Source organism: Cyclopterus lumpus, chromosome 13 (genome assembly GCF_009769545.1).
Source record: "Cyclopterus lumpus isolate fCycLum1 chromosome 13, fCycLum1.pri, whole genome shotgun sequence".
NCBI classification, from domain to species: domain Eukaryota; kingdom Metazoa; phylum Chordata; class Actinopteri; order Perciformes; family Cyclopteridae; genus Cyclopterus; species Cyclopterus lumpus.
In genome coordinates, this window is record NC_046978.1 from 9,941,158 (window position 1) to 9,966,082 (window position 24,925).

At 40.1% G+C, this 24,925-nt stretch overlaps 1 protein-coding gene across 2 annotated transcripts in view; it reads left to right on the plus strand.

Annotated features, from left to right (window-relative positions):
* Nucleotides 1–6,149: 6,149 nt before the first annotated feature.
* frem2b (FRAS1 related extracellular matrix 2b) overlaps nucleotides 6,150–24,925 on the plus strand; it is a 48,841-nt gene continuing 30,065 nt past the window's right edge. For both annotated transcript variants that reach the window (XM_034548939.1, XM_034548940.1), the window contains exons 1-2: nucleotides 6,150–11,301; nucleotides 12,285–12,374. In XM_034548939.1, coding sequence (XP_034404830.1) covers nucleotides 6,294–11,301; nucleotides 12,285–12,374 — 5,098 coding nt within the window. In that variant the 5' untranslated portion in view covers nucleotides 6,150–6,293. The remainder of the gene's footprint in view (nucleotides 11,302–12,284; nucleotides 12,375–24,925) is intronic.

The following is a 24,925-nucleotide window of genomic DNA, read 5'->3' on the forward strand; positions in this document are numbered from 1 at the left end:
GCAATACTAATACGTTTAAGTACTTTTTATATTTTATACACTTTATTCTATTTCTACTCCGTCTGTATATATAATATTCTTCTTGTTTTTACTCTTTTATCTTATTTCTGTTTACTGTTTATTATACTACTATAGCAATGCTGCCGTAATCCTGTAATTTCCCCACTGAGGGACTAATAAAGGATTATCTTATCTTATCTTATCTAAATCAAAGTTAATAGACATGCAATTATACTTAATTCACCAAAGTAAAGTCAGACATTTTAAATTATGTATTCTTCTTTATTCTTAGTCTACTAATTCTAGGTGTCATTATATAATAAATGCTTTGCAACATATGTATAATGTGATGTTGCCATCTTCTGGCAGTGGCAGTGAAGTAAATGGTAGATATTATTCACTTTTGTTATTATACACAAAATGTACATGTTTAAATAATGTAGCTTGCTTTCTGAAAAAAAAAGAATCATTATCCAAATAAAAGCGGTATATTGATTGTCTCCAAATACTCTGCAGGGATTTGTTATCTGTGTTTGCATCCTGTGAAGAGGTGAAGATACTTGTAGGTTATAGGTTCTGTTTATGTCTGTCTGCAGGGGTATTTACCAAACTCAATAAGATCAGCAACACCCCATCGGCTCACAACAAGGAGCAAGAGTTTGTCAGTTTGTGTGCTGGTGCTTATTAGAGCTGTCAGCAGGGGAGATGTGTGTTTGTGTGCAGTGCTGTGGGGTATGGGGTTAAAAATCACCCGTAAGTCTCATAGCTAAAACTCACATCTATCAGGGAGCATAAAAAGCACCTTGTTACAACAGTTAACTCCAACAGATGACAGCTGACTTGGGGCTAATGGAACAGATTAAGTCAATTACAGCTTGGTAGGGGGACTTAGACATATTTGAGACATTCCCCAGACTATTGGAACAATGGGTGCCCTCATACTGTAGACACTGTCACTCCAAGGCAGTACATTTCATTATGTCAGAGTAAATCCAACACAATGTACTTTGTTCTCTTTCTAAAAAATACATCTTGATAATAGCATAACAACGATAACACTGAAACGCAGTCCAAGAGAAAGCATTATTGTCCCCACATGTGCAGTGTGTGCAGCTTTTTCATGAGCATCTAGTGAATGCACTCTGTTTCATGTTTCATCAAGAAGATATTGTTGCTGAACGCATTCACCTCAGCAGAAACTGGGAACTCCAAAGGGTTGATGAACATAAAAGGTAGTACAGAGGAATGACAAGACTAAGCAGCGGCAAGAAGAAGATTTGTTATTTAATTTAATTTAATTAATGGAAATATTTGGGGACTCTCATCGTTCCAATTTTCAAGAATGTAATTGTTTTCATTGCACTATTTTTGTTTGTTGTTGGAGTTTTAGTTTTTTTATCAAAGTAATCTCCTCCCAGTGCAGAAGGTCATACGCTACACAATTTGCACTTTTGTTTTATAATAATCAAATTAAAATCTCCCGCTTATGAGGTGCAATGTGCAGATGGCACAAAGTGACTCCCATTGGGTGAATTCTCATTTCTCTTTTGTTTTACGCAGTATAAATGAGTTCAGCCCGCAGGGTGGGCAAACATGTTAAGTGCCTCTCAGCTTTAAAACTCATCAGGAGAAGGAAGGCCTGCGGGGTATCTGGCAGCAATCCGATTACATGATGTAACCTTTGGCCTGCGGGCGACCACACCTCCACAGGAAGCCAAAGATTTTGAGTTTTTAATAACATAAAAGTCTGAAGTCAAAGATGCGGTTTTCAGTTACGGATGAATGGGTAAATGTCTGCTGGTTGGCCTTTGCTTTTGTCCTTAACTGCCACCAAATTAGTCAGGTTAGTTAGAATAGATTGAAGGCCGTTTTGACAGTGCCCTGGTGCCCCTACAATTGTTTTTGCACAGCATTACAAATCGTACTTCATTAACATCTCTCTGTAACATGGTGTCCTTACAAGAGTGCAACAACATCAAGCAATTAATGTCTCACATAGACAGAAACCTTGATTTGATAACAGCATATAGTGGTTGTGTATTACACCGGTATTTGTGGCAAATACTGGATGCATGTAAAAGCAATATATTTAGAATTTATTTTAATTGTTTCTTAGCATTATTTGACAAACATACATACATAGATTAGATATAATACATACTTTAGAGTCGCCAACACTATGAACTTGGCATTTTACAATATTCTAAAATAATAAAGCAATGATAGATGTCACATGTTACACCACAGACAGATAATGTCTACTATGTATGGAAATTGCTATTTCTACCAAAGATCATAAAATGTGCACACATGCAAGCTAACATATAATAATAGTAGCATAATGAAATGGAAAAAATAACCCATGTTCAATTTGAATATGTTGGATTGTAGATGTACAGAAAGGTTTAAAAGGTGCATTATACAGAAACGACAATAGAGAATCACAGTACTGTAATTATCCTAAAACAGAAAGAAACTATACAATAAAGAGCAATGCAATCTATATTTATCAATATATAACCTGACAATTACAAATACATATACTATTGACTAACACAGACATTATTGTATTGTATTTTCAGCTTTATGTTTGACAGAATTTACATGAAAAAGTAATCTATGAACCTTGACATTTCTGAATGGTAAATTCCATCACATTCACTATTAAATAAGCTTCATATTCTGCAAAAAAAAAGGTTTGAAATTTGACGAAAGATGAATTTGATTTTGCCTAACTGCCACAATATTAGTCACAGAAGCACCACTCTCCTTTTCGTTCTGTGGTTTTACTGCATTTTGAAGATAAACCGCAAGTCTGAGGTTATGCCCTGCTTCAGATGAAGGTTAACAATGTGGTCCGAGTATTAACCGACTGCAACTTTTTATCTACACACACACACACACACACGCACACGCACACACATGCGCACACACACACACACACACACACACACACACACACACACACACATTTTACACACACACATATAGTTGTGTCCCCATTATTAGAACTTAGAACTATATATCTTTTTTACCTTGATTGCCCTTGGATTTTTTTTATTTAATTTGTTTTCCACAAAGCACTGTGATGAACCTATTTGTTAAAAGCAGGCTGTAAATAAACCTAAATAACTCTTGATTTGTTTTGTAAGCAGTATGATTTCTCTGGCCATACATTATCTACATGCGTCCACACACACCTGGGGAATTTGGGAGCACAAATGCAGAATATGATTAAACCTGACTGGTTCTGCTGCCTTTTTAGATCTGTCGTATCCCAAGAGTAATGTAAACTGTGGAAGATGGATTTGGCTGCTGGTCGGCTCAGCGTTGTGTTTCTATGTATTTCTACAATTTACCTTTATAGTGGAGGACTTCAGAATAGCTGCTGACACCATTCCAGCTTTAAACATCCAAAGAATTGTCCCTGACAGAGACATAATTAACTAAAATAGCCTTAATGAGATCAGTGGGGCAGGAGTTGTATTGTCTCTAGGGAATAGTCACCAACCCAAATAGTCTTGATAACTCCAAGCAATTGTTGGAATGGAGTCACTTTAGCAACACTACCAGGAAGGGAATTTGTTTGGAAATTCACATTTTATCCAGGATTAATGTCTGATATTGACAATTGTATTTACTTTATTTTTCATTGAACATATAGACCGTCAATGTTAGGGATGTAGGGCTCAAGCGTGGAGAGCAATGTTGTTAATGTTGATAAAGACAGTATACGAACAAAACAATGATTGTTAGGAGTTCACTTGGCTGCCGATTTCAGCACTGAAGACGCAGATGATCCATCCAGCAGCACCTCATTATCCATGATCAGGTTGACTTGATGTGACCTCTCAGAGCTCAAGCCCCCTTACATTGTGCATATCTCTGTTAACCCGGGTACAATGACAGTGGTGTGACTAACAGCAGGGAACACAAGCCTTCCAGTGTTTGGCCTGTCAGTGTGTGTAGTGATGACAAGGCAGGGCATTCAGCTGAGAGGATATTGAAAGTTAGTATTTCTGTAAACAACCGGCAAAACAGGATATTTTTAGATTGTGGGTACATCTTAAGTTAATATGTTGTATTGTTTTCTTCTAGACAGTCAGTATCTTTGGTCTGCTGTTATGCATATTCAGCGGTCAGTTATTGGAAAGCAAAACAAACTTAACTTCTATAGGTGCTAACAGACACAAAGACAAACTTTTGAATGTTTTAAGATGAATTCATAATAATTAATAAGAAACCTCAAAACTTTATATTTTTTAAATTCTGATCAACATTTATAAATGTGGTATTGAAAAGTGTAAAACAGCCTCCACATGTGTTTCTTTGCTCAGCAATAAAACAGTTCTATCTTCTAAGAAGGATTGTTCATTTTCAATGAATCTGATATAAATGTGATGTGACAGAATATCATCAAACTTCTCCTTGCCTCAAAAATAAACCTGAAGGTTTGGGTATGATCCAATTCCCTCTCTGCCATTGCTGCTTTCAGAAAGTTCTATTCATCTTCTTTTTCATTTTCTCTTGTAACTAGGAGCTGTCAAGGCCTGGGGGTTTTGCCTTGCAGTTTGCTTGGCTATATTTATAATTGGACCCTGTCAACAGTGTCCAGTGCAACTCAAATGCACAGTTTGTTATGGCAGCTGTGAGACGATTTGTATGTCTTTGAAGCACAACAATAGGTAGGTGCGGACACAATGGTTGCACCCATTGCTTTGTGGATGGCATGAAAAGCGTCTAAAGGGGATCAGAGGGGACTGAGCACAGTTGAAGTCAAATTCTTCCAGGGAATATACAAATCTAGGGATACACATTGACAGGGGAGCATGGGTATGTGTACATCTAATATGTACAAAGGCCGAGGGCTAAATCAAACATGGAATACAGCTGTGTCCTTATGCACAATAAAAACAACAGTTGAGTTAGATAAATCAGATTTATTTTTTCAATTTAGTGTCATTTTATGTGAATTTTAGTTAACAGTAAACACAGTCGAGGAGTTATGAGAGTAATGGCTCCCTCTCCTTTCAAGATGTTTAGACTCCCCCACATACCGTATGTTAACCTATGATATTCTTATCTTGCAGTGCAGTGGGGATCACCATGCCAAAATAAAACCACGTTTTAATAAAAAATGTTGTGGTTAACCTGCTGTGCTGAACACCGCCTGTGTGGGTGTCCTCTTCACTGGGCCAGATCATGACTGGGCTTGTCAAGAGTCAGAGGAGAATGCTCTGTTGGGGGAAGCATCTGACACCTGGAAGACCTGTGTGATGAGAGAGCAGCATAGCAGGAAACAGGAGATTGCCAGTGCATGACTAGTAAATATAACTTTTGACTTGTGCTTTAAGAGTGGATTTGGGGCTATTTTGCAGGGTGAATTCTGTCAAGAGGAGTATAGCTGTGATGTAGCCACACATGGATTGGCTGCATTTCAAGGCAGTGCACAGTAAAATACCTGCTCTGATGTGAATAACTGCATACACAACATACCACCTCACACATTCAAAAGCTGCTACAGAAGATTGTCCCCATTATGCGTCCATTGCCAACCAATATAACAATATATGGTATACTGTGTGGCACTGTGCATGCAATACAGAACCTGTTTGACCTGGCCATTTAATAACGGACCGGGTTTCATCAGTAAGAAGGTGGAACATGTGCATAACATCATCCTCCCTCCTCTGCAGAGCACACCGCGAGAGGGAGACAAAGCTTTTCTCCAGTTATATTATGAGTGAAGGGTCTTCTATACAGCTGTAGTTCTGATTGACAATCCCTATCGTTATGAGTATTTATGAGGGAATAGCTTTGATTAGAGAACAAATGTAGAATATTTAAACAACATCCAACCGTGTAAAATGAAGCATTTTGAAAATAATAACATTATTGGCCATACTGCAGGCTATAAATCTAGCATCATGCCTAAAACATCGCTTTATTCTTTTGTTTTTTTACCTAATCCATCCAGTCCACGCGGCATCGTTTTGTCTGCCCCGAATGACACAAGCCACGTCCATTTAAAACCTGACAAACGCATTCCAGCGAAGATATTAACCAATCGGCGGAGAGGAAGGCGTAACTCTCCGTACTCCAGCAATGCAGGAGTATGAAGTTTATGTTATCAGTGTACAGCCGCTGTGAGAGAATGGTGCACCTTAGTGCGCATCGGTGCGTGATATTATCCAACTGTGATTATATATTCTTGCAACTTTAACCGCCGTACTTAGTTTATAAGGGTGTATGCGCAAAGTTCAACGTGTCTCCGTTGCGGTTCCGCACTACAAATGGCTTGGATTACCCCCCCGCATCTGCACAGGACCGGCGCTGCTTTTGTTCTGCTCGCGGTGATTCTGACAGGTGATGCAGTTGCGCAGGTTTTTGACAGCTATGGATTATCATACGCCTTGAGGTCCGACCCGTCAGAGGACACGATACTGGTTGCCAACAATGGGGTCCGCGTGCCTTTCGGGAGATCAGTCTTCATTGATCCCATCAACGATTTGGTTATCCAACTTCAGCCCGGTGATAGATGCAGCATAACGGTCCTGGACAATGATCCCCTGTCTCAAAGGCCTGGACATCTGTCTCCGAAAAAGTTTCCGTGTGAATTTGGCCCCAACGACGTTAAGTATTCGCACTTCGGCTCCAGGAGCCCTCCGAGGGATAGAGTGAGATTACAACTCAGGTATGACACCCAAACAGATACCATTATAATACCTTTTATGATGGAGGTGGAAGTCATTTTCACACAGCTGGAAGTTCTAACCAAAAATATGCCACTCACTGTCGAGAAACTGCTCAGCACAAGTAACCCCATTGATAGAAGAATTTTAGAATTCACTTATGATAAAAGTGCCCAACAATGCAAAATAGCCTCTCTCTCAAGTGGCAGCGTGCTGCCCAGGTATGGAAAACTTGTGGATGAGGACAGCCTTGGAACAATGGTGGACTGTGATGAATTTATTAAAATGAATATTCGTTATCAGCATACTTTTGCTTTGAAGTCGCCAAACAGAGATTACATTCCAATGCTTGTGGAGTTACATGATAAGGAGGGCAATATGCTCAAGCAGGAATTTTTCCAAATGTTGGTGAGGATTAAAGATGGAGAGGAGAACACAGCTCCTAAACCCAGCTTTGTTGCGATGATGATGATGGAAGTAGACCAGTTTGTAATGACAGCAATAACCATGGATATGCTGGCTGCAGAGGATGTTGAGTCTAATCCTGATGAATTAATTTTCAACATCACATCCACCCTGTCCTTTGAGGAGGGCTACATAGTGAGCACAGATGATAGGAATTTACCAATAACCTCATTTTGCCAAGGAGACCTCAAAGACTTGAAAATCGCCTACAAACCCCCTGCAGTGGATTCAAACACTGAGCGGATTTTCCAGATTGAGTTTGAGGTTGTGGACACAGAGGGGGCTGTGTCAGACCCTTTTGCTTTCATGATTGTTGTTAAACCTATGAACACATTGGCCCCTGTAGTGACTAGGAATACTGGCCAGTTGCTGTATGAGGGTCAGTCTAGGACTCTGTCCAGTTCACAGAGTCTGGAAATCAGCGATGAAGACAGTTTACACAATGTCAAAATCACTGTTATTGATGGGCTGAGGCATGGAGAATTAACCATTCTAGGCTCAAGGAGGAAATTTTTCACCCCAGCTGACCTCGATGCTGGAGTTGTCATTTATCAACATGATGGCAGTGACACCTACAGTGATAATATTATTTTCAGAATGACAGATGGAACAAATGAGGTGGAGTTTCTGTTTCCCATCACTGTTGTGCCAACTGATGACGAGCCTCCCATTATCAATGCCAACACTGGTTTGATTTTATTCAAAAACCAAATGATGCAAATTTCCTCACTCATGCTCAGTGCTGCAGATATCGACTCAGAGGATTCTTCAATAAAATTCACAATAGAGCCCCCCTTTTCCACGATAGGGCAGGTGTTGCTGCGTCAGTCTGAGGCCCCAGAGGACCCATCGACCTGGAAGTTTAATACAGAGGATGAATTGTACGAGAAAGTAGTGACTGAATGGCTGCAGCAGGATATAACTGATGGTAAACTGTTCTACAAGCACATTGGGCCTCACAGCATCAGCACAGTCATAGATCAGTTTGTGTTTGGAGTTCAAGATGACAACGACCCACCAAACCAATCAAGTGAGAGCTCATTCATTATAAAAATTATCCCTCTAGACGACGTCCCACCTGAACTTTACCCCGGCACGACTCTGCAAATGACTGTGCACGAGTATGAGCTTACTTACTTACGAAAGAAATTCCTCCGTTACACTGACCTGGACTCAGAAGATCGAGATCTCAAATACAAAATCATCCAGCCAACAACAGATACAGATGAGAATAGCCCCGTTGTATTGGGAGCTCTGGTCTTAACTGAAAAACCAAACACTAAAGTCACAGTTTTCACTCAGGCACAAATTAACCATCATAAAATAGCCTACAAACCGCCTGAGCTTGAGCTTGGAATTACCAGTCATGTTTTGCAGTTTCGGTACACTGTGGAGGATGTTTCTGGAAATATTGCTGAAGGAGATTTCACTATATTTTTAAAGCCTGTGGACAACACGCCACCTCAAATAACCAACTCTGGATTCACTGTGTTTGAACGCGGCACCCATATCTTTACAAGTGATGAGCTGGACACCTCAGACACAGATACAGACAGCAAACAGATATCCTTCACTATTACTCAGCCTCCACTGCATGGCCAGATCCAGTTGACATTTTCTGATATTACAAGAGGAGATATTTTCAGCCTAGATGATATTGGAAATGGTAGAATTTCATACATCCATAATGGAGATGAATCAACTGTTGATTTGATACAAATAGATGTCAGTGATGGCATCCACATTGTCCCAATCACTATACAGATTAGTGTGAAACCGGTTGATGATGAGACTCCAACTATCAGCCTTCCAGCTGGCACAATCGGTTCCTACATAGATGTACTGGAAAATGGAGCAACAGAAATCACAAGTAATGTCATTCAGGGAAGAGATGAGGACACAGATGACCTCCGTTTGACCTTTATTGTTGAGGACCCACCATCATTAGGTGAAATTCTAGTGAAAGGTGTCCCATCTGGCACATTCACCCAAGCTGATGTCATTAACGGCTTTGTGGTCTATGCTCATACCAGTGGTGAGATAGGCTTGGCCACAAAGGATGACTTTTTCAATCTCACTTTGACGGACATGTCTGATGAGTGGACTGTAGGTGGAAATAAAATCACAGGTGTAAGAGTGCATGTAACTATTCTTCCCCTGGACAGCCAGGCTCCAGAGGTGTTTCTGGGGCCACAGTTCTCTGTTGTGGAGGGAGCAAAGAATGTCATTCAAATTCTTCATATAAGTGCTGATGATGCAGACACCTCCAACGATCACCTCCTTTGTACAATCATTGTACAGCCGACTTCAGGGTATGTGGAAAATATCTCCCCTGCCCCAGGCTCCGAGAAATCCAGGTCCGGGACAGCTATTAGTGCTTTCACCATCAAAGACATCATACAGAATCACATTTACTATGTTCAAAGCATTCACAAAGGAGTCGAGCCAGTGGAGGACAGGTTTACTTTCAGATGCTCTGATGGCATCAATTTCTCAGAAAGGCACTTTTTCCCGATATCCATAATCCCCTCTAATGATGAAAAGCCTGATATTTATATGAGAGAGTTTGTAGTTATGGAGGGCATGAACATAGTTGTCGACACTCCCATTCTGAATGGTGTTGATGCAGATCTCCCCTCTGATCAGCTCACATTCATTATTACTAAATCCCCCAAGCACGGATTTATTTTCAATCAGCTCACTACTGGCACTATCCCTGTCTCGAACTTCACCTTGGATCAGATCAGGGAGGCCTCCAGCATTGTGTATGAGCATGATGACTCAGAGACCACAGAGGACAGCTTTGATATTGTTCTCACAGACGGAAAGTTCAGTGTAGAAAAAACAGTAATAGTTATGATTATCCCTGTGGACGATGAGACTCCAAGGATGGCAATCAATGACGGCCTTGAAGTTAAGATAGGTGACGTGAAGGTCATAAACAGCAATGTTTTAAAAGCAACTGATCTGGACTCTGAGGATGAAACGCTAACTTATATTGTTCGCTATGGGCCCAGTCAGGGATATTTACAGTGGGTAACTTCTGGGACTTTGCAAAATATTACAGTTGGAATGAATTTTACACAGAACGAAGTGGATCAGGGTTTAATTGTGTACATCCATAATGGACAAGAGGGAATTCGGGACCTCATCAAATTTGATGTAACAGATGGCATCAATCCACTGATAGACAGATACTTCTATGTCACAGTGGGTGGTATTGACATGGTTTTCCCAGACGTGATCAGTAAAGGTGTATCACTTAAAGAGGGTGGCAGGGTTACTCTGACAACAGACCTGCTCAGCACCAGTGACCTCAACAGCCCAGATGAACACTTGGTTTTCACAATCACCAGAGCTCCCATGAGAGGACACCTGGAGTGCACAGACACACCTGGGATGCCCATCTCATCCTTCACACAGCTCCAGCTGGCTGGCAACAAAGTATACTACATCCACACCTCTAAAGATGAAGTTAAAATGGATAGCTTTGAATTTGAAGTGACTGATGGCTACAACCCTGTGTTTCGCACTTTCCGCATCTCCATCACTGACGTGGACAATAAAAAGCCTGTAGTGACAGTACACAGCTTAGTGGTAACTGAGGGAGAGAACAAACTCATCACGCCTTTTGAGCTAACAGTGGAGGACAGAGACACTGTTGACCACCTCTTGAAGTTCACAGTCACTCAAATCCCAGTTCATGGTCGTCTGCTCTTTAACAACACCCAAGCTGTTACATCCTTCTCAAAGCAGGACCTGAATGAGAACATGATCAGCTACAAGCATGATGGCACAGAGAGTGCAGAGGACAGCTTCTCCTTCACCGTCACTGATGGCACACACACAGACTTCTACATCTTTCCCAACACAGTATTTGAAACTCGAAAGCCCCAAATGATGAAGATTACTGTTCTACCAGTGGACAATGGGGTGCCGCAGATTGTGGTGAACAAGGGAGCCCCAACATTGCGGGTTCTGGAGAATGGTCACCTGGGGTTTGTGATCACCAGTAAGACTCTCAAAGCAGAGGACAGAGACAGCATTCAGAATTCTGTGACCTTTAGGATTACAGTTGGCCCAGAACACGGCTACCTGATCAACCTCGGCAAAGGAAATGCCACTATCATCACCTTCACACAAGGTAAGAGAGCTGCATTTCAAACAAGCTTTGCATTCCTGTGTCATTCAAATGTTTTAATGTAGTGCAGAGACTCACACCGAAGACAGTTCTAATCATAATTCTCTTGAGCTCGCTCTCAAACTCCTTTTACATTTACTCACTCTGCTAAATGTACTCCCCTCGGATTACTGAAAAATTCTGAGTTCAAACATAAGGTTTTTGTTTTCACTCAAGAGACTGCCTATTTACAGAGATGAAGTATGCCAGGGCCTCAGGCTGACCAGATCTCACTGGAGCATTGCATTTTTCAAACAGGGCCTAATGTATTTCACTTTGGGAGAGAACTGATGGTGAATTGTATATTACCAGATTCATATTCATAACAGAAGGAAAAGGGATTACAGGCATGATGATAGATAGGTGGCAAGGGCATAGTAGCCTGGCTGACAGCAGACCACTGGCTGCAAACATGAGTACAGAGGTTATATTTCAAGCAGACCAGAGGGGTGTCTTGGTAAATCTTGGTAAATGCTAAATATCAAGGTGGCAGCATCTGTGTACAGTTAATAGCCATATATTCCCTGCTTTTATTTACTATATCACTGTGAGATGCTTTCCCCAAGAGGCCTGTTCAATATTTCAAGAGTTCTCACAAGAATAAACAGACAGTAAATAAAGACAATCATAAAGAACCCTGTCTAGCACCACATTATCAGGATGGCAAACAGGGCGCCGTGATGGAACCCCAACAATAAAACTATTCTTTATGTGCTGTGCCATTCAGGAGTCTATTAGATATACAGCTCTTGTGACCAGGCAGTTGCTCTTTTCAGATCCCCCAGATACGATATGCAGTGGGCACATTTAATCTCACAGCCTCAGCCGGCTTCTTCTATTAGGGCTCAGGGGTAGTTATAGTCAACAAACTGGACATATTTTCCCACTCGCCAATTCAGTCAAATGACAGATGTCATGGACATTTATGCAAATGTTTCTATTTTCAGCTGAAATTTACGACATGAACATATGCTATGTTCTGAGGGATGGTGACAATGCTACAAATGACATCTTCTATTTCTCCATTGAGGACAGTGGTAAGTAACTTTGCTTGAACATGCTCTTTTGAAATCGTACTCTGTGAAAGCACACCATTAAGATACTGACTTTTGAAACTGAAACATTTTAGTTTTATACACAGTCCCAAGTTTAACTTTGAATAACTGATTTATTAAAAAGGGAAAATATAAAGTCTGTGTGCTTCATAATATGCCTTGTTAAGCAGAATTACTAAGCAGAGCTGTGTGCACAGATGGGAGCAATTTACAGAACAATAACTTCACACGTTTTTTTATTTCAGCATGAGTAAATGATAGAATAGGCATGCAGTGAATGAGAAGGGATGAAAAGTATAGTATTTTTAGATAGCTTTTGTTCATGTCATACTCTGTTGATTTCCATTCAACAGTCAGAATGTCAGAGCTTCCACACTTATTCACCTTTAATCAGAACATTCATGTTATTCTTACTTTGCAGTATCAGTCGTATAGCACCCCCCCATGATACCCCATTATATTTCGAAAGTAATGATTGATTTAGCAAGTAAGTATTTGGTAGAACAATTAGCGAAGACCTTCCTCTCACTGTAGATATGTAATCAGGCACAGGCTCGGTAAATGGTTTGAGGCAATCATGCCGTTGTTGCCGATTAGCAGAAGCAGCGTGTCCTTTTTGCTCCCCTTCAGCTGTGATGAGTGAGCACAAAGGACCTCCTTAATAGGGGCCCTCTTTTCCCACAACCACCTCAGAGGGCCCCCGTAAACATTTTCTCATCTTTCGACTCTGGTCTTATCTGTGGCTTCAGTTGAATAATAGACAGGTGGAGATCAATGCCAACAAGTAGATAGGGTGCTTATGAGTGATGACTAAAATGCAGGGGACAACTCCTTATTAGGGGGTGATACTGAAGGAAAGTGCAGAGCTTTTCTGTTTTTGTTCCCTTTATTATTGTCTCAATTGGGTTATTTGTTAAGGAACGCTCCAGACTTCGCTCCCTCTGTCACATTCTTTCTCTTTCCTGCTTGCTTAATGCTTGACGAGATACTTTAATCCCCACTTGTAGTTTATCTTCCAGAAATAGCAATTAGATTCCCCTTTTTCAGCTCTACCTTCACTATATTATCATCCTTAGACTTGATAAGAGGATGAATCAAAATATCACATGTTTTTGTTCTGTCCTTTATCATAATTTGTGCTCAAACAAAACAAAGCATGAAATTGCAATGGTCAGACACATTATAATGTTATAAAATGTCCCTCTCTGACATGAGAGTTGTGGCTATTGTTACACCTAAATGGCTTGACAAGTTGATAAAGCGTCTTGTTGGACGACCCATCCATAAGGATTCGACACGTACTGCACTGCAGCTTGTGAGGCAGTCAGTGAACATTTTTATTAATAAGATTCAAGCTGTGCTGGTGGCTGCTCTAAATCCCTGGACAGAGCCTCAAGCTCTTTGAACAGTCGTGTTTGGGAGAAACTGAATGGTGTACACTGGAACACAGCTGCAGTATGTTATGTTCAGCAGTCGAACACATTCTCATCCTGACTTCAAGTTCATTGGGAAATATACCAACTGCACTTGGCAATTTGCTAAGGGTGAAAAGTTATTTTTCATGACGCAGCTGCTCAGTGGGATTCCGGGAGTTTTTGTTAACAGCTGTGATGAATCGTGTTGAATGTGCGCACAGTTCTGAGTATATGTATACATGCAAATTAATATTTGCAAGTGAATGTTTCCGCATACAGTATGTATGTATTTTAGGGCGATCGTCATGTTTACAGTACATATATCAATAGACATGATTGAAACTAGGACTGTAACTATTGATTATTCTGTTCTTTCTCCTTTTAAAACATTAATCATACATCTTTAAAATGGTCACACAAATCCCCATGCTATTTTCTATCATGGTGTGAGGCCTTCAAATTGCAACTAAACACATAGACATTCAGTTAATTTCTAATTATGTGAAAGAGAGAAAATCATCAAACTTCACGAAGTTGACAACATCAAACTTAAAAACAATTCCAAATTGTAATTATTTAAACAATTTATCAATGGTCACTCAAGATGCATTTGCTGTTCGTTCACTAATCGAGAAATCGGTTAATCTGTATGGCACGAGTTGTGGCCCCTGACATTATCACTTAATACACTGCTTAAGGATAAGCTTACTGTACTGGGATCAGTGCCCTACCCAACTGATTGTTATAGGATCTGTGCTGTCTCCATTGTGCATCCAAAAATAAAGTGACTTACAACCTGCATTCATTACAGGGCAGGGCGCTAATTCACTCTTGAATGCCAAACCATTTATTAGACCTAATCCAATTACTTACTACTTATTGCAGTTTCACCACAAGGTGGTTTTAGCTGTTGAAGCAGAGATCATAGAGTATCTGATAGATGGATCATCTTGCTGCAGGCCAAAGTCTTAAATGGTTCTTCTTGGCAGCGATGCTTCTGCTGCTCATTGTGTCATTTTAGTGTTCAGAGCCCAAATTGTAACCTATGCTGGACCTGATGTACTCTTGTACATTGTTTGGCACAGCTCTATGTGAATATTTAGTGCAATAATTACCGTTGCTTTATGTGGCCAATTATTGTGATTTTATAAGAACTGCTAAAAAGGATGATAAACTGTCAGTAAATTGTTTTGTTTATCTATAAATGATGCTTATGTTATTTAGACTTGAAAAGAATGATCTGTTACCCTCGATTAACTTGTCTACATAAAGCTCGGCTTTTTGTCACAAATGACAATTAGACCAGAAGCCAAAATGCTCATCATTTAGATTAGAATGGGTCTCTGGATAAAAGAATTCTCACTGCGCTACTTTTAGCCCCTGTTGTTATAGAACAAACTTAATAATAATGCTGTATGCTACTAATAATACACAACACAATTATGCTGCACATTCTTCGTGTTAGTCTATAACTTTATAATCCTGGGTAATTTGTGGAATTTGTGTTATTTTCCCTACTCTCTTTAGTTTATTTTTCATTTCAGAAATCTCTCACCGTGTGATCATTTCAGGTGCTTTTGCCAAAAGAAGATACACAGCTTATTTTCTCAGAGCTGCTTGTGTATCTCATTATTCGCCAAGCTCGCCAAAGCTTTGAATGAATAATCACAGAGGACTGAAATTACACATATTTATGTGTGGGTGTCTCTTTCCTGTTTTGGAAAAACATCACACCTTTACAGCAGAGTCACGAACAGAGGCGCGGGCCAAAGACCTCTATAATTACTTTGAGAAAGTGTCTTGTTTAGAACGCAATCGCAATCTGGATGTTTGTGCACATGTGTGTTCTGGGGAGGGGCCTGGTCCTGTCATTAAGTCAGTTAATTGCTGTGTTTGGGTGGGATCCAGCCCTCCCCATGTCTACTGAGGATTCGGTGCATTCAGGTGAGCTTACCTGAGCACATACGAGCACTGGCATTCCCAGGCATTTGTTTGTGAAGCAGAATCCCTGTCTGCCTCCAGCCAGTCAGTCAGCATCAAGGATAGTCCTCCTGACAGACACAGTGCCGTGGCCTTTGTTTTTCATCCCAGGCACTAAGCTGTCACTAAGCTACAAAGAGGCAGCAAAATACCATTGATTGTTCAGTTCATACAAACAGGCTACTTCTGAAGGTCAAAATCCATCCTTGTGTTTTCCATTTCACTTGTGACATCTGTTTAGTACTCCCAATGTGCAATGAGTATACAAATCAGTAATTCAGAATTACAGAGGAATAGGTGAAAATTCCTGTTTTACATGGCAGCTCCTGAGTCTACAGTGCCCTCCTCCCTCAACAAGCATGTTTTGTTTGTTATTTTAGCCTCATGTAACAAGATAAATTTAGGTCGCCGTGAGTACCTCGACTTAATAAATCCTCTGAACCATTTTGGCCCGCAGTAACATCTGCCGTGCAAATCAACGTCTTCCATGTTATCGGTGTGTAATCGCTTTTGACACTGAGGGGATACTTGAATCCATCTCCCCTGTCTCTCCGCCTGTGTAATCCTAGGTTAGAAGGGATTATTCTCCCCATAGCATGCTGGAGCACAACAAAAGTAAGGGGAACGTGTACCCACATGCAGTTGTGAGGTTAATATCGACTTTGTGAATGCTATAATATTCGCATCACAGTGCAGATGATGACTCTGCAGTTTCTGTGTGTTTCTGTCCTGTTATTAATGGAAATGTCTCCTCTACACTTTTCTTGGGGGGTATAACATTCCTCTGTCCTTGGGACCTATAGGGTGAATCATATGCATACAGTGTGCTGTAAGCTTCAGAAAATTACATAGCTAGTCCAGTGTTTTGAAGGGATTTTGGGGGTGTTCGGTTTACCTTACAGTCCATCTGTGCTGCAGCTAATACAATATTAGATAGACATTTTATTGTCATGGAAAAATGTTTTTTGATAAAACATCTGGAAGTTGATTAGAGGAGCTATTCCTCGGTAACAGCTGCTTCACTTTGGGAATGAAAAACTGAATTACAGAGGATTTAGGCTAATCATTTTAGATGGAGAGTGGTTTTTGCATCTCACTAGTCCCTTATTTCCTCATCGTCACTAACTTTGAGTAATCACTTTCTCACCGGTCTGCATTGCAGTTATATTTTCAATGTTTATATATGTTATAAAGTAAAAGCATATGTTGAGTAAACAAGTAAAGAACCTGTGCGCATTGATGAGGGGATGAAACATTCATTGTGAGCTAAAAGACTTAAGCCAATGTAATTCTTCTTAGATAAAGTCATTATTAATGATTGGCTTATTCTACAAGGAAAGTAAGCTAAACAATATTGATGAGAGGTTTCAATTCTTACATTATGAATTATGCATTTTAATTAGCCAACGGAGGGGTTTGGATTTCTATCAGCAGTTTGTTTTATGCTGCTTTTCCTACATCGTAGTTAATTTTTCTCTTGAGGGACGATCACTGCTAAATAGTCAGAAAGGTATCTTCATCTGTTTGAGATGTGTCTTCTAGGATAGAAAAAAAGGTATGAATGATTAGACAATCATGTAGGAGAGTGGCAGCATCTTATATATTGTTCTCTCCGGTTGTGATTTTATATCACATAGAATGTGGGTGAAACATAGCTCAAGGTTTTAAGACCCTTTCACACCTAATTGTTACTATGGAAACTGACAGGGAAACCCTGCTTGATGATTCCCTTCCTCTGTCTTAATATACTGCCAGTGTGTGGAGCAGAGGTTAACAAAGCAAAGTCTAATTCCCAAAAGTATAGAAACCCCAGGCCCAGGCTTGTTCCCTCTGTGATGATATGTGTCGTCATACCTGCCTTAGGATATCAGTCTAGCTGAACCGGGGTTGTTCAAGCAATACGTTTGTAGAACATCTCTCTCTTTTGTAGAATAAGCTTGCCCGTTGAATTTGTGTTTGGACAACCAACAGTCCCATCAACTCCAGAAAAGCTGAAGCATACATATATAACATCCTATAGCTTTCTACCAGTAGCAACAGAAGAAGATAAACAAAATGTGTAAAATGGAATGGAAAACTGAAATGTTCAGCAAAAGGAGTCTTTTCACATCTAGAGTGAAAGCAAACTTAACATTTCCGTTTCTCATGGGAGTGTTTCATTTGTATCTCGTTTGATTTTTGGCCATAACAATTTAATGAGACTATGTTTTGAAAAGTCTGATATTCCCCAAAAAACCGCAGGAGCTCTGAGAGTCAATTATGACACAGTTGCTGCTGGGACATCTCTCTTTTCACAGGAGCAGAGCTTTTGTTCAGTTTTGCGAAATCACTCTGGATAATGTGTTTTTGGCCCCGGAATCCCAGCAGTGGGCCGGAGCTGCTCCCCTCAGCCCTGCTGCACGATAAACCTCCGACAGCTGGGCTAAGGCTGGAGAGTCACTCTCTCCAGCTCAGTCTGGGTTTCAGGACTGGAGCCCAATGCAGTCCCTTGTAGACACGTTTATGCACAACCATTCACACACGCACACACAGTTGCATGACTCACCCACCATCTCGGGGCCAGCTGCCTGATCCTTTAATCATAGATGAAGCTGGCGTTACTAAAATGGTGCATCAAGATGCTGGGCATCAACTACAGTTTAATTGATAACTGCTTTGTCTTTGATTTCAAAGCTGTTGTCTCTTTTGATTATATACTGCTATGATCTCATTTTGATATCATCAGCATTTCAGTATGGCAAGAAAATTATTACGGTAGACGGGAATATAAATGTTACACAGCTTGAAGCAAACTGTCTTGAGAAGTTTTGCATTTTATATTCTGCCTATGAACAACTGTGGGTTTGTGGCCTCATCAACATATGAACTGAAATAATGTTGATATTTCCCGGAAAATATAGCCTAATCTTTTATTGAATTTCAATAGATTTTTTTGTTGTTGCTTGAACATATAAACTACTTAAAACATGTCTGGAACAGCCAGGTAAATGTCCAGAGATCAACCCTTCCCCCATGATGAATAGTGAGGAATGTAACACGGCTCTCATATCATAAAAGGTGCTGATGAAATCCTTTAGGGGTTCTGTGTGTGGATCAAGCCCCTCTCACCACCACCTCCTCCACCTGCTTTCCCCCATAAGTGAAGCCTGATAGGCAGGATATGAGAAGCCATCTAGTTGAGAAAAGAGATGGAAGAGCAGTCGGAAGAGATGAGAGATAGAATTGCTCTGTTGGTCTCAGTATTGGTGGGGGCAAGGCTTCAAGCTGCTTCCTGTTGCCTGTAGCAATGGCATGAATGTGATGATGTGCACTTTACTCTCTAAACACCACCTGTGTTGACAAGTTGTGAGGGCTCAAATGTAGTAGATGAGCCCTGTGGGTTTGTGGCCTCATCAATATATGAACTGAAATAATGTTGATATTTCCCAGAAAAATATAGGCTAATCTTTTATTGAATTTCAATAGATTTTGTTGTTGTTGCTTAAACATATAAACTACTTAAAACATGTCTGGAACAACCAGGTAAATGTCCAGAAATCAACCCTTCCCCCATGATGAATAGTGAGGAATGTCTTGCTTCCTGAAATGAACTAGACCATGCCTGGGCTTATCTTGGTTTTCAGGACATGGGTTTGGAGTGAATAGTTACATATTAGCAAGTAAATGGGAAGAGGGGAACAAAGATAGGTCACAGGGTGCAGGTCTATACCACTGGGCAATCTGATGCAGCGGTTACATTTAGCTCCTTAAATCCCCAGGTAATTTACTGAAGCTATTACAATTACCACAACATGGTTCTGTCATAATCCACACTTCATTTAGTTTCTATAGAGAGTAGATCATTTTTTAAAGGGTATTCTGTGTTTATGAGTTAAAATGTTGATAGAGCAAAGGGCAACAATGCAAGGTCTCAATGCCTCTCATGTTTATCCCCTCTGCATCTTATTACTTTATTCATTCCTCCGGGGTCCAGGCTTGTGCTCCTTACAGGACCTGCATTTATGTTGTTTGTGTTAGCTTTGAAAACCCACGGCCTCTGAATTAATATGTCAACCCGACATAGAGAGCGGCTATTTGAAGCTATCTTTGTTGAGAGTTTTATTTTTGTTTTGGAACTATCTTTGTTATCTCTACCTGTCTCTATCAGTGAACTTCAACTTCAACAGCACTTCTGCTCTTTAATGCTGTCATCATTTTCAACATTGTTTCCTTTGCTATTATAAATACATCTGCTCACTTTTATGACTGACAATCTATATTAAGTACCAACATCGTTTCTTTAGCATCTTTGGAGATTCATTTGCCCAGGATTTATAACCCTCTTGTTGTCAGGCGTCTTCAGACAACACTTTGTTGCCTTCCTTGTATTAATACTGCTCATACAACATAATTAGCTGCTTGGTAAAATCGTCAATTGATGATGTTAAAAACAGTGAAATCTGTATAAAACATAATTGCCATTTGTCAAGTTGGAGGTGTAACCCCTGATTTAGCACCTGGGGATCATTAAGCATTCAATGTAACTCCTACGAACACAGACCTACGGGGTACTGCTGCTTTATTAGTAAGCTAGACAAGGTGTATTGTTGGTATTACAGTAGGTTGACACATGTCTACTATTTCTGCACTATTTTGCCTAATAGGGTTAAAAACTGATTTTCACAGTATGTCACGAATAACAACGCTTTTCTGTTCGACCAATGCATCAGTGTAGCTTATATTCAAAATATAAATATACTGGCAATGATTTGCCAAAAGGCAAATGTTTTTTTTGAGTTGGCTATTAATGACCTACGGTAATTTTTTAGAAGACTTCCTGATTTTTTTTTTACAAAGACATCCATAAGTTGTTTTTACAATAATGCATTGTACAGGAGGAAATGCTTGCAGATGCAGGGCCTAAACAAAATGTTGAAAGCAGTCTTAGAAGTAATCTTCTTGTACATATTTTTTTCTCGCTGCACAGACTAATCTTCAGTTAACTATTACAAGAAATAGACAATAACAACAGTAAATCCTTAGACATTTTCTCCCCTCTTTTCATGAATGCAGACTAGCATGCTTATCTTTAACATGCAGGTTTGCCCAGTTCTACTTCAAGTCTCCTTTTCAGCAGTCATGAACAAAGAACCAAGAGTCATTAAACACGTATTTAGGAATTACCAATTTCAGCTTTTAAGGGTGCATTTTCCGCCCAAGCATGTGCAGATTTATAAGTAATAACTGTGAAACATAACAGCTGAAACATTTTGTTATAAATGAAACCAATGGAGGCCCTGAGAACAACCTCGACAAACACCCAGCTCTATTAGTATGGAGCTCATGAGTCTGTGGGACGGGATGGGGTTTTATATTCTATGGCCTCACACTGCTGCTTTCAGCAAACAGTCCGCCATTATTCGATCTGACAAGAGAGCAAACACTGTGCATTCAAGGGTCAAGAAAAAGCACGTCCCCCTCTCTTTGTCAAGTCTCTTCATCCTGCAACCTTATGTTGCTTTGTTTTCTCTCACATTTCCACACTTCCCCTTGTATCCCCTTGTTAAATCACAAACTACGTTGTTTTCTATTCAGTCTCCAGCAGAATTGGCGATTACATCCCAATCTCAATGGAAGGTCACTAAAGATCACATCTTGCGACCTTTCTTAAGAATGTATTTTAGGCTTTTTGCTTGTAATTCATGCAACACTTTTTGAGTTTCATTTATATGCCACAGGGTTTGTGAAACACTGTGAAACGGCCACATCTAAACTACCTTGTTAGTTTTAGGAAAATCGTCCACCATAAACCATACGTCGATTTCCCATTATATAAGTTACTTGTACAGAACGCAGATGAGCCATAAACTCTTGATTTTAAATCCACTATGACCTTAACAAGTGAATGCTGAAGAAAGCCCTGCAGCTGCTAATTCAGCCTTTGGTTGCTATTCAGAGTTCAGGATTTTTCTCCCTAAACCATGTGGCTTAGAGGTGTGGTTAATTAAGACACTCAAGGCAGCATCCTCTTTGACAGACAGGAATGTCATTCAAGGGCAATCAAGAAATCCTTTGTCTGACCTCACCTTTACAATAAAAACAACCAACGCCCCCAGCAACAACTGTAATACTTTCTTTGGATGGGTTCTGAAACTCAAGATCAGCTAATTGATATATGCACTCGCTTGTAGAGAGAGAGAGAGAGAGAGAGAGAGAGAGGAGAATAATATCTAAACAGTCTGTTTTCCAGCCCTCCATGACTAGGGATAAGTCCTGACCTTGGGTGCTTGGTAGGACATCATGTGCCGCTGGTTGGAAATCAACAACCTGCGACAGAGCAGATCTTCTGCAGAGTGATGCGTCCAGAATTAGCTGCTTCCTAATCCTTAAGGTGTTTGGAAAGATTCTTTCAACAATAATTCCCGGTGAAGCTAATAGGATTAATCTTAACAACCAAGGATGTTTGCTTGTATGGGATGCCAGTAATTTCTAGACAGAGAGAAATAGTGACCTTGGCAAATATCAAAAGGGGACTGTATTGAGTTGTTTTTATATTTGCTTTTTTTTATTCAAAAGTACACCATTGATTAAGATGTGTTTACAAATTAGTTTTGAATGTACCTCCACAACTTAGAATGCAACATTCCAGCAAATATGTGAGTTTTGTGAAGCGGATGACAAATGACGTCATTTGTGGCAGTGTGTAAGGACGCTAGAGTATGAAGTAGAATCCTGGACCGGAGTGACCTTTCCCTATGTTCACATTGTACAGTATTTCCTCTCATACAATTATCTCCTGGGTCACAAATAAAAGAGCCCCATCTGAAAAAAGAGCTCTGGGAATCGTCACTCCCCTTCACAGACGAGGGGGCTCCTACACTGGGACCCAGCAAGAAAGTCATTCAGCAGTTTCCACAACAACCTTATGCTGCAATTCGGAATCCAAAACAGAAGTTGTGAGGACTGGATATAGATTGTTGTTTTGCTGAAAATGTATTTTACAGTCACTCATAGATGTGTAGGACACCATTTATAAGATTCCAGTTCCATTTATTCTAAAATTGTAGGTCTGAAGGCAAATGTTTATTCATGAAATGGTTATTGAAAGTTTAAGAAAGGAAGTAAGTCCATCCATTGTATTCCAAATTTGGACTGAGCACTGAGAGTTAAATCACCTCCATAGTTGTGGTTCATATGTTAATGTCCAAGAAGTTTCCCTGCTGAGAGCAAAGCCTTGCTTACTTTGAGCCATGCATGCTCTCTGACTCTGCACCTTTGTTCAGAAAATGCCTTTCTTTCAGGCCCCTCAAATGTCGCCTTAGAGTGACCAGTGTGTAAGAGCGGACACAGGGGCGACAGCAGTCGCAATGGACCCTGCGGACCGGCTACAATTATGGTGGACCATTTCCATGAAAGGCAGTGCTCGTAGAAAAGGGTTTAGGGCCTGGGAAATCATAAGAGTTTTAAATCTTTCAAACCATGGCCAACTCGTTACAGCTGATACAAGGCTTAAGGTGATTAGACCACATTGCTCTTTCTCTCCGCTCTGCCATGTGCTTTCTTTTCTTCAACAGGATTATCATATCCCTTTTCCCTTAATTGGTGAGGTGAAAAGTATGCTGGTCTGGAACAAAGATAAAACTCCTTTTATAGAGATAATATAAGTTACGATGATAGAATACATTTCTGTCCATCACAAAAATGAAGCTCTGTCATAGATTTTCTTCAGAACAATATTTGCTATTGATTATTCTTTAACTTAAATGTAGTCAGCTGATCATTTTGTCTTTCATTTCTTGCCTTGGAAGCCCATGGAGCTAAACATGTCAAACAAGTCTAAAGACCTGCTTAAGGGCCCTAAAGACTACATTTTTCATCAAACACTTCAATAGCAAAGTCTTAGATGATATAGTGACAATTGTGTGTCAGAGCCTTACTACTTGCGGGGCTTTAAGTGTTATTGTTTTTGCTGCAGTTGAGCCAAAGGAAACCTCATGTACTTTTCTATATTGAACTGGTTCATCCCTCTTAGAATCATGAATAGCCACAGTAAATTTCATGATCATTAGTTTTCAACGTACTTTGTCATAGGCCAACATTTTAGTTGATGTGAAATCTTGACATGGATAAAGGTCGAGTATCACCCAAATTATTAAGAGCCATCTTGTGGGGATCTTGAATATTCATAAAATCATCCTGATTAATATCAGACTTTATGGCAGCCTAGTCAGGATCAAAAAATGTCATCTCCATCTTTTGGCTGTGCCGCTCAGATCTAAGAACCAAAATGGCTAGAGATAGTTATTTTGTAAACAATAACGTTTTGCTTTTTACTGACGACGAATAATACCTGTTAGATAAAGATCCCGGGGCTTTGATACATTGTAATTATTATGAGTGAATTGGCTGAAACAAGTTGCTTAAATCTGCTCATAAGACTTTGTGGCTCCCACTACAGGTGTGAAACCTGATCTTGGCAGTTACCTATCATTAAAATGTTCCTCCAAATAAGAAAACAGTCAAATTAAAAGTTAAGCTGCCAATCTCCCTTAACTATAGTCTAAGAGTTTTGCTAACAATAGGAACTGGTTGTACTTCACCAGTATTCAGATGTAATATCTTTATTATGAAATAGAAACATGGTAGAATAAGAAGCTCCCATGGCTCTGTCTTCCTGTGTGGTCCATCTTAATACTATTTGAAAAGACTCCTTGTGAATCCCACGCCAAAAACTAAAGTAAACTCGCTGGCCAGTGAGCACTTTTCTGGTCCTGTCCACAATTGTTAATTTATCCCTAAAGTTGTATTTGCCGTCTTTAATGCCACAGTGAAACACAGTTATTGCAGATCATGGAAACTATTAGCACACAAAGTCCATTTGCAGTATGAGATCATTAAATATTTGTAGATGTATTGTGTCTATTGAACAGGATTCACAGGCTTGTCCCAATGTATCCTGCCTAATCAGCACGGTGCTGGCTCTGTGGGCAAAGGGACGCCTGTCTGTCTGGTTGAATGAACAGGCGAGAGTCCTTCGGGCACCGCTTCACGGTGACCAAATAAGGGCTGTCTGTAACACGTATTCTGGGAGGAGAGACAGGGGCACTAAGTTGGCACAGTCCAGTCTTTCACATTCTTTGGCCTCTCTCAAAAGACTTC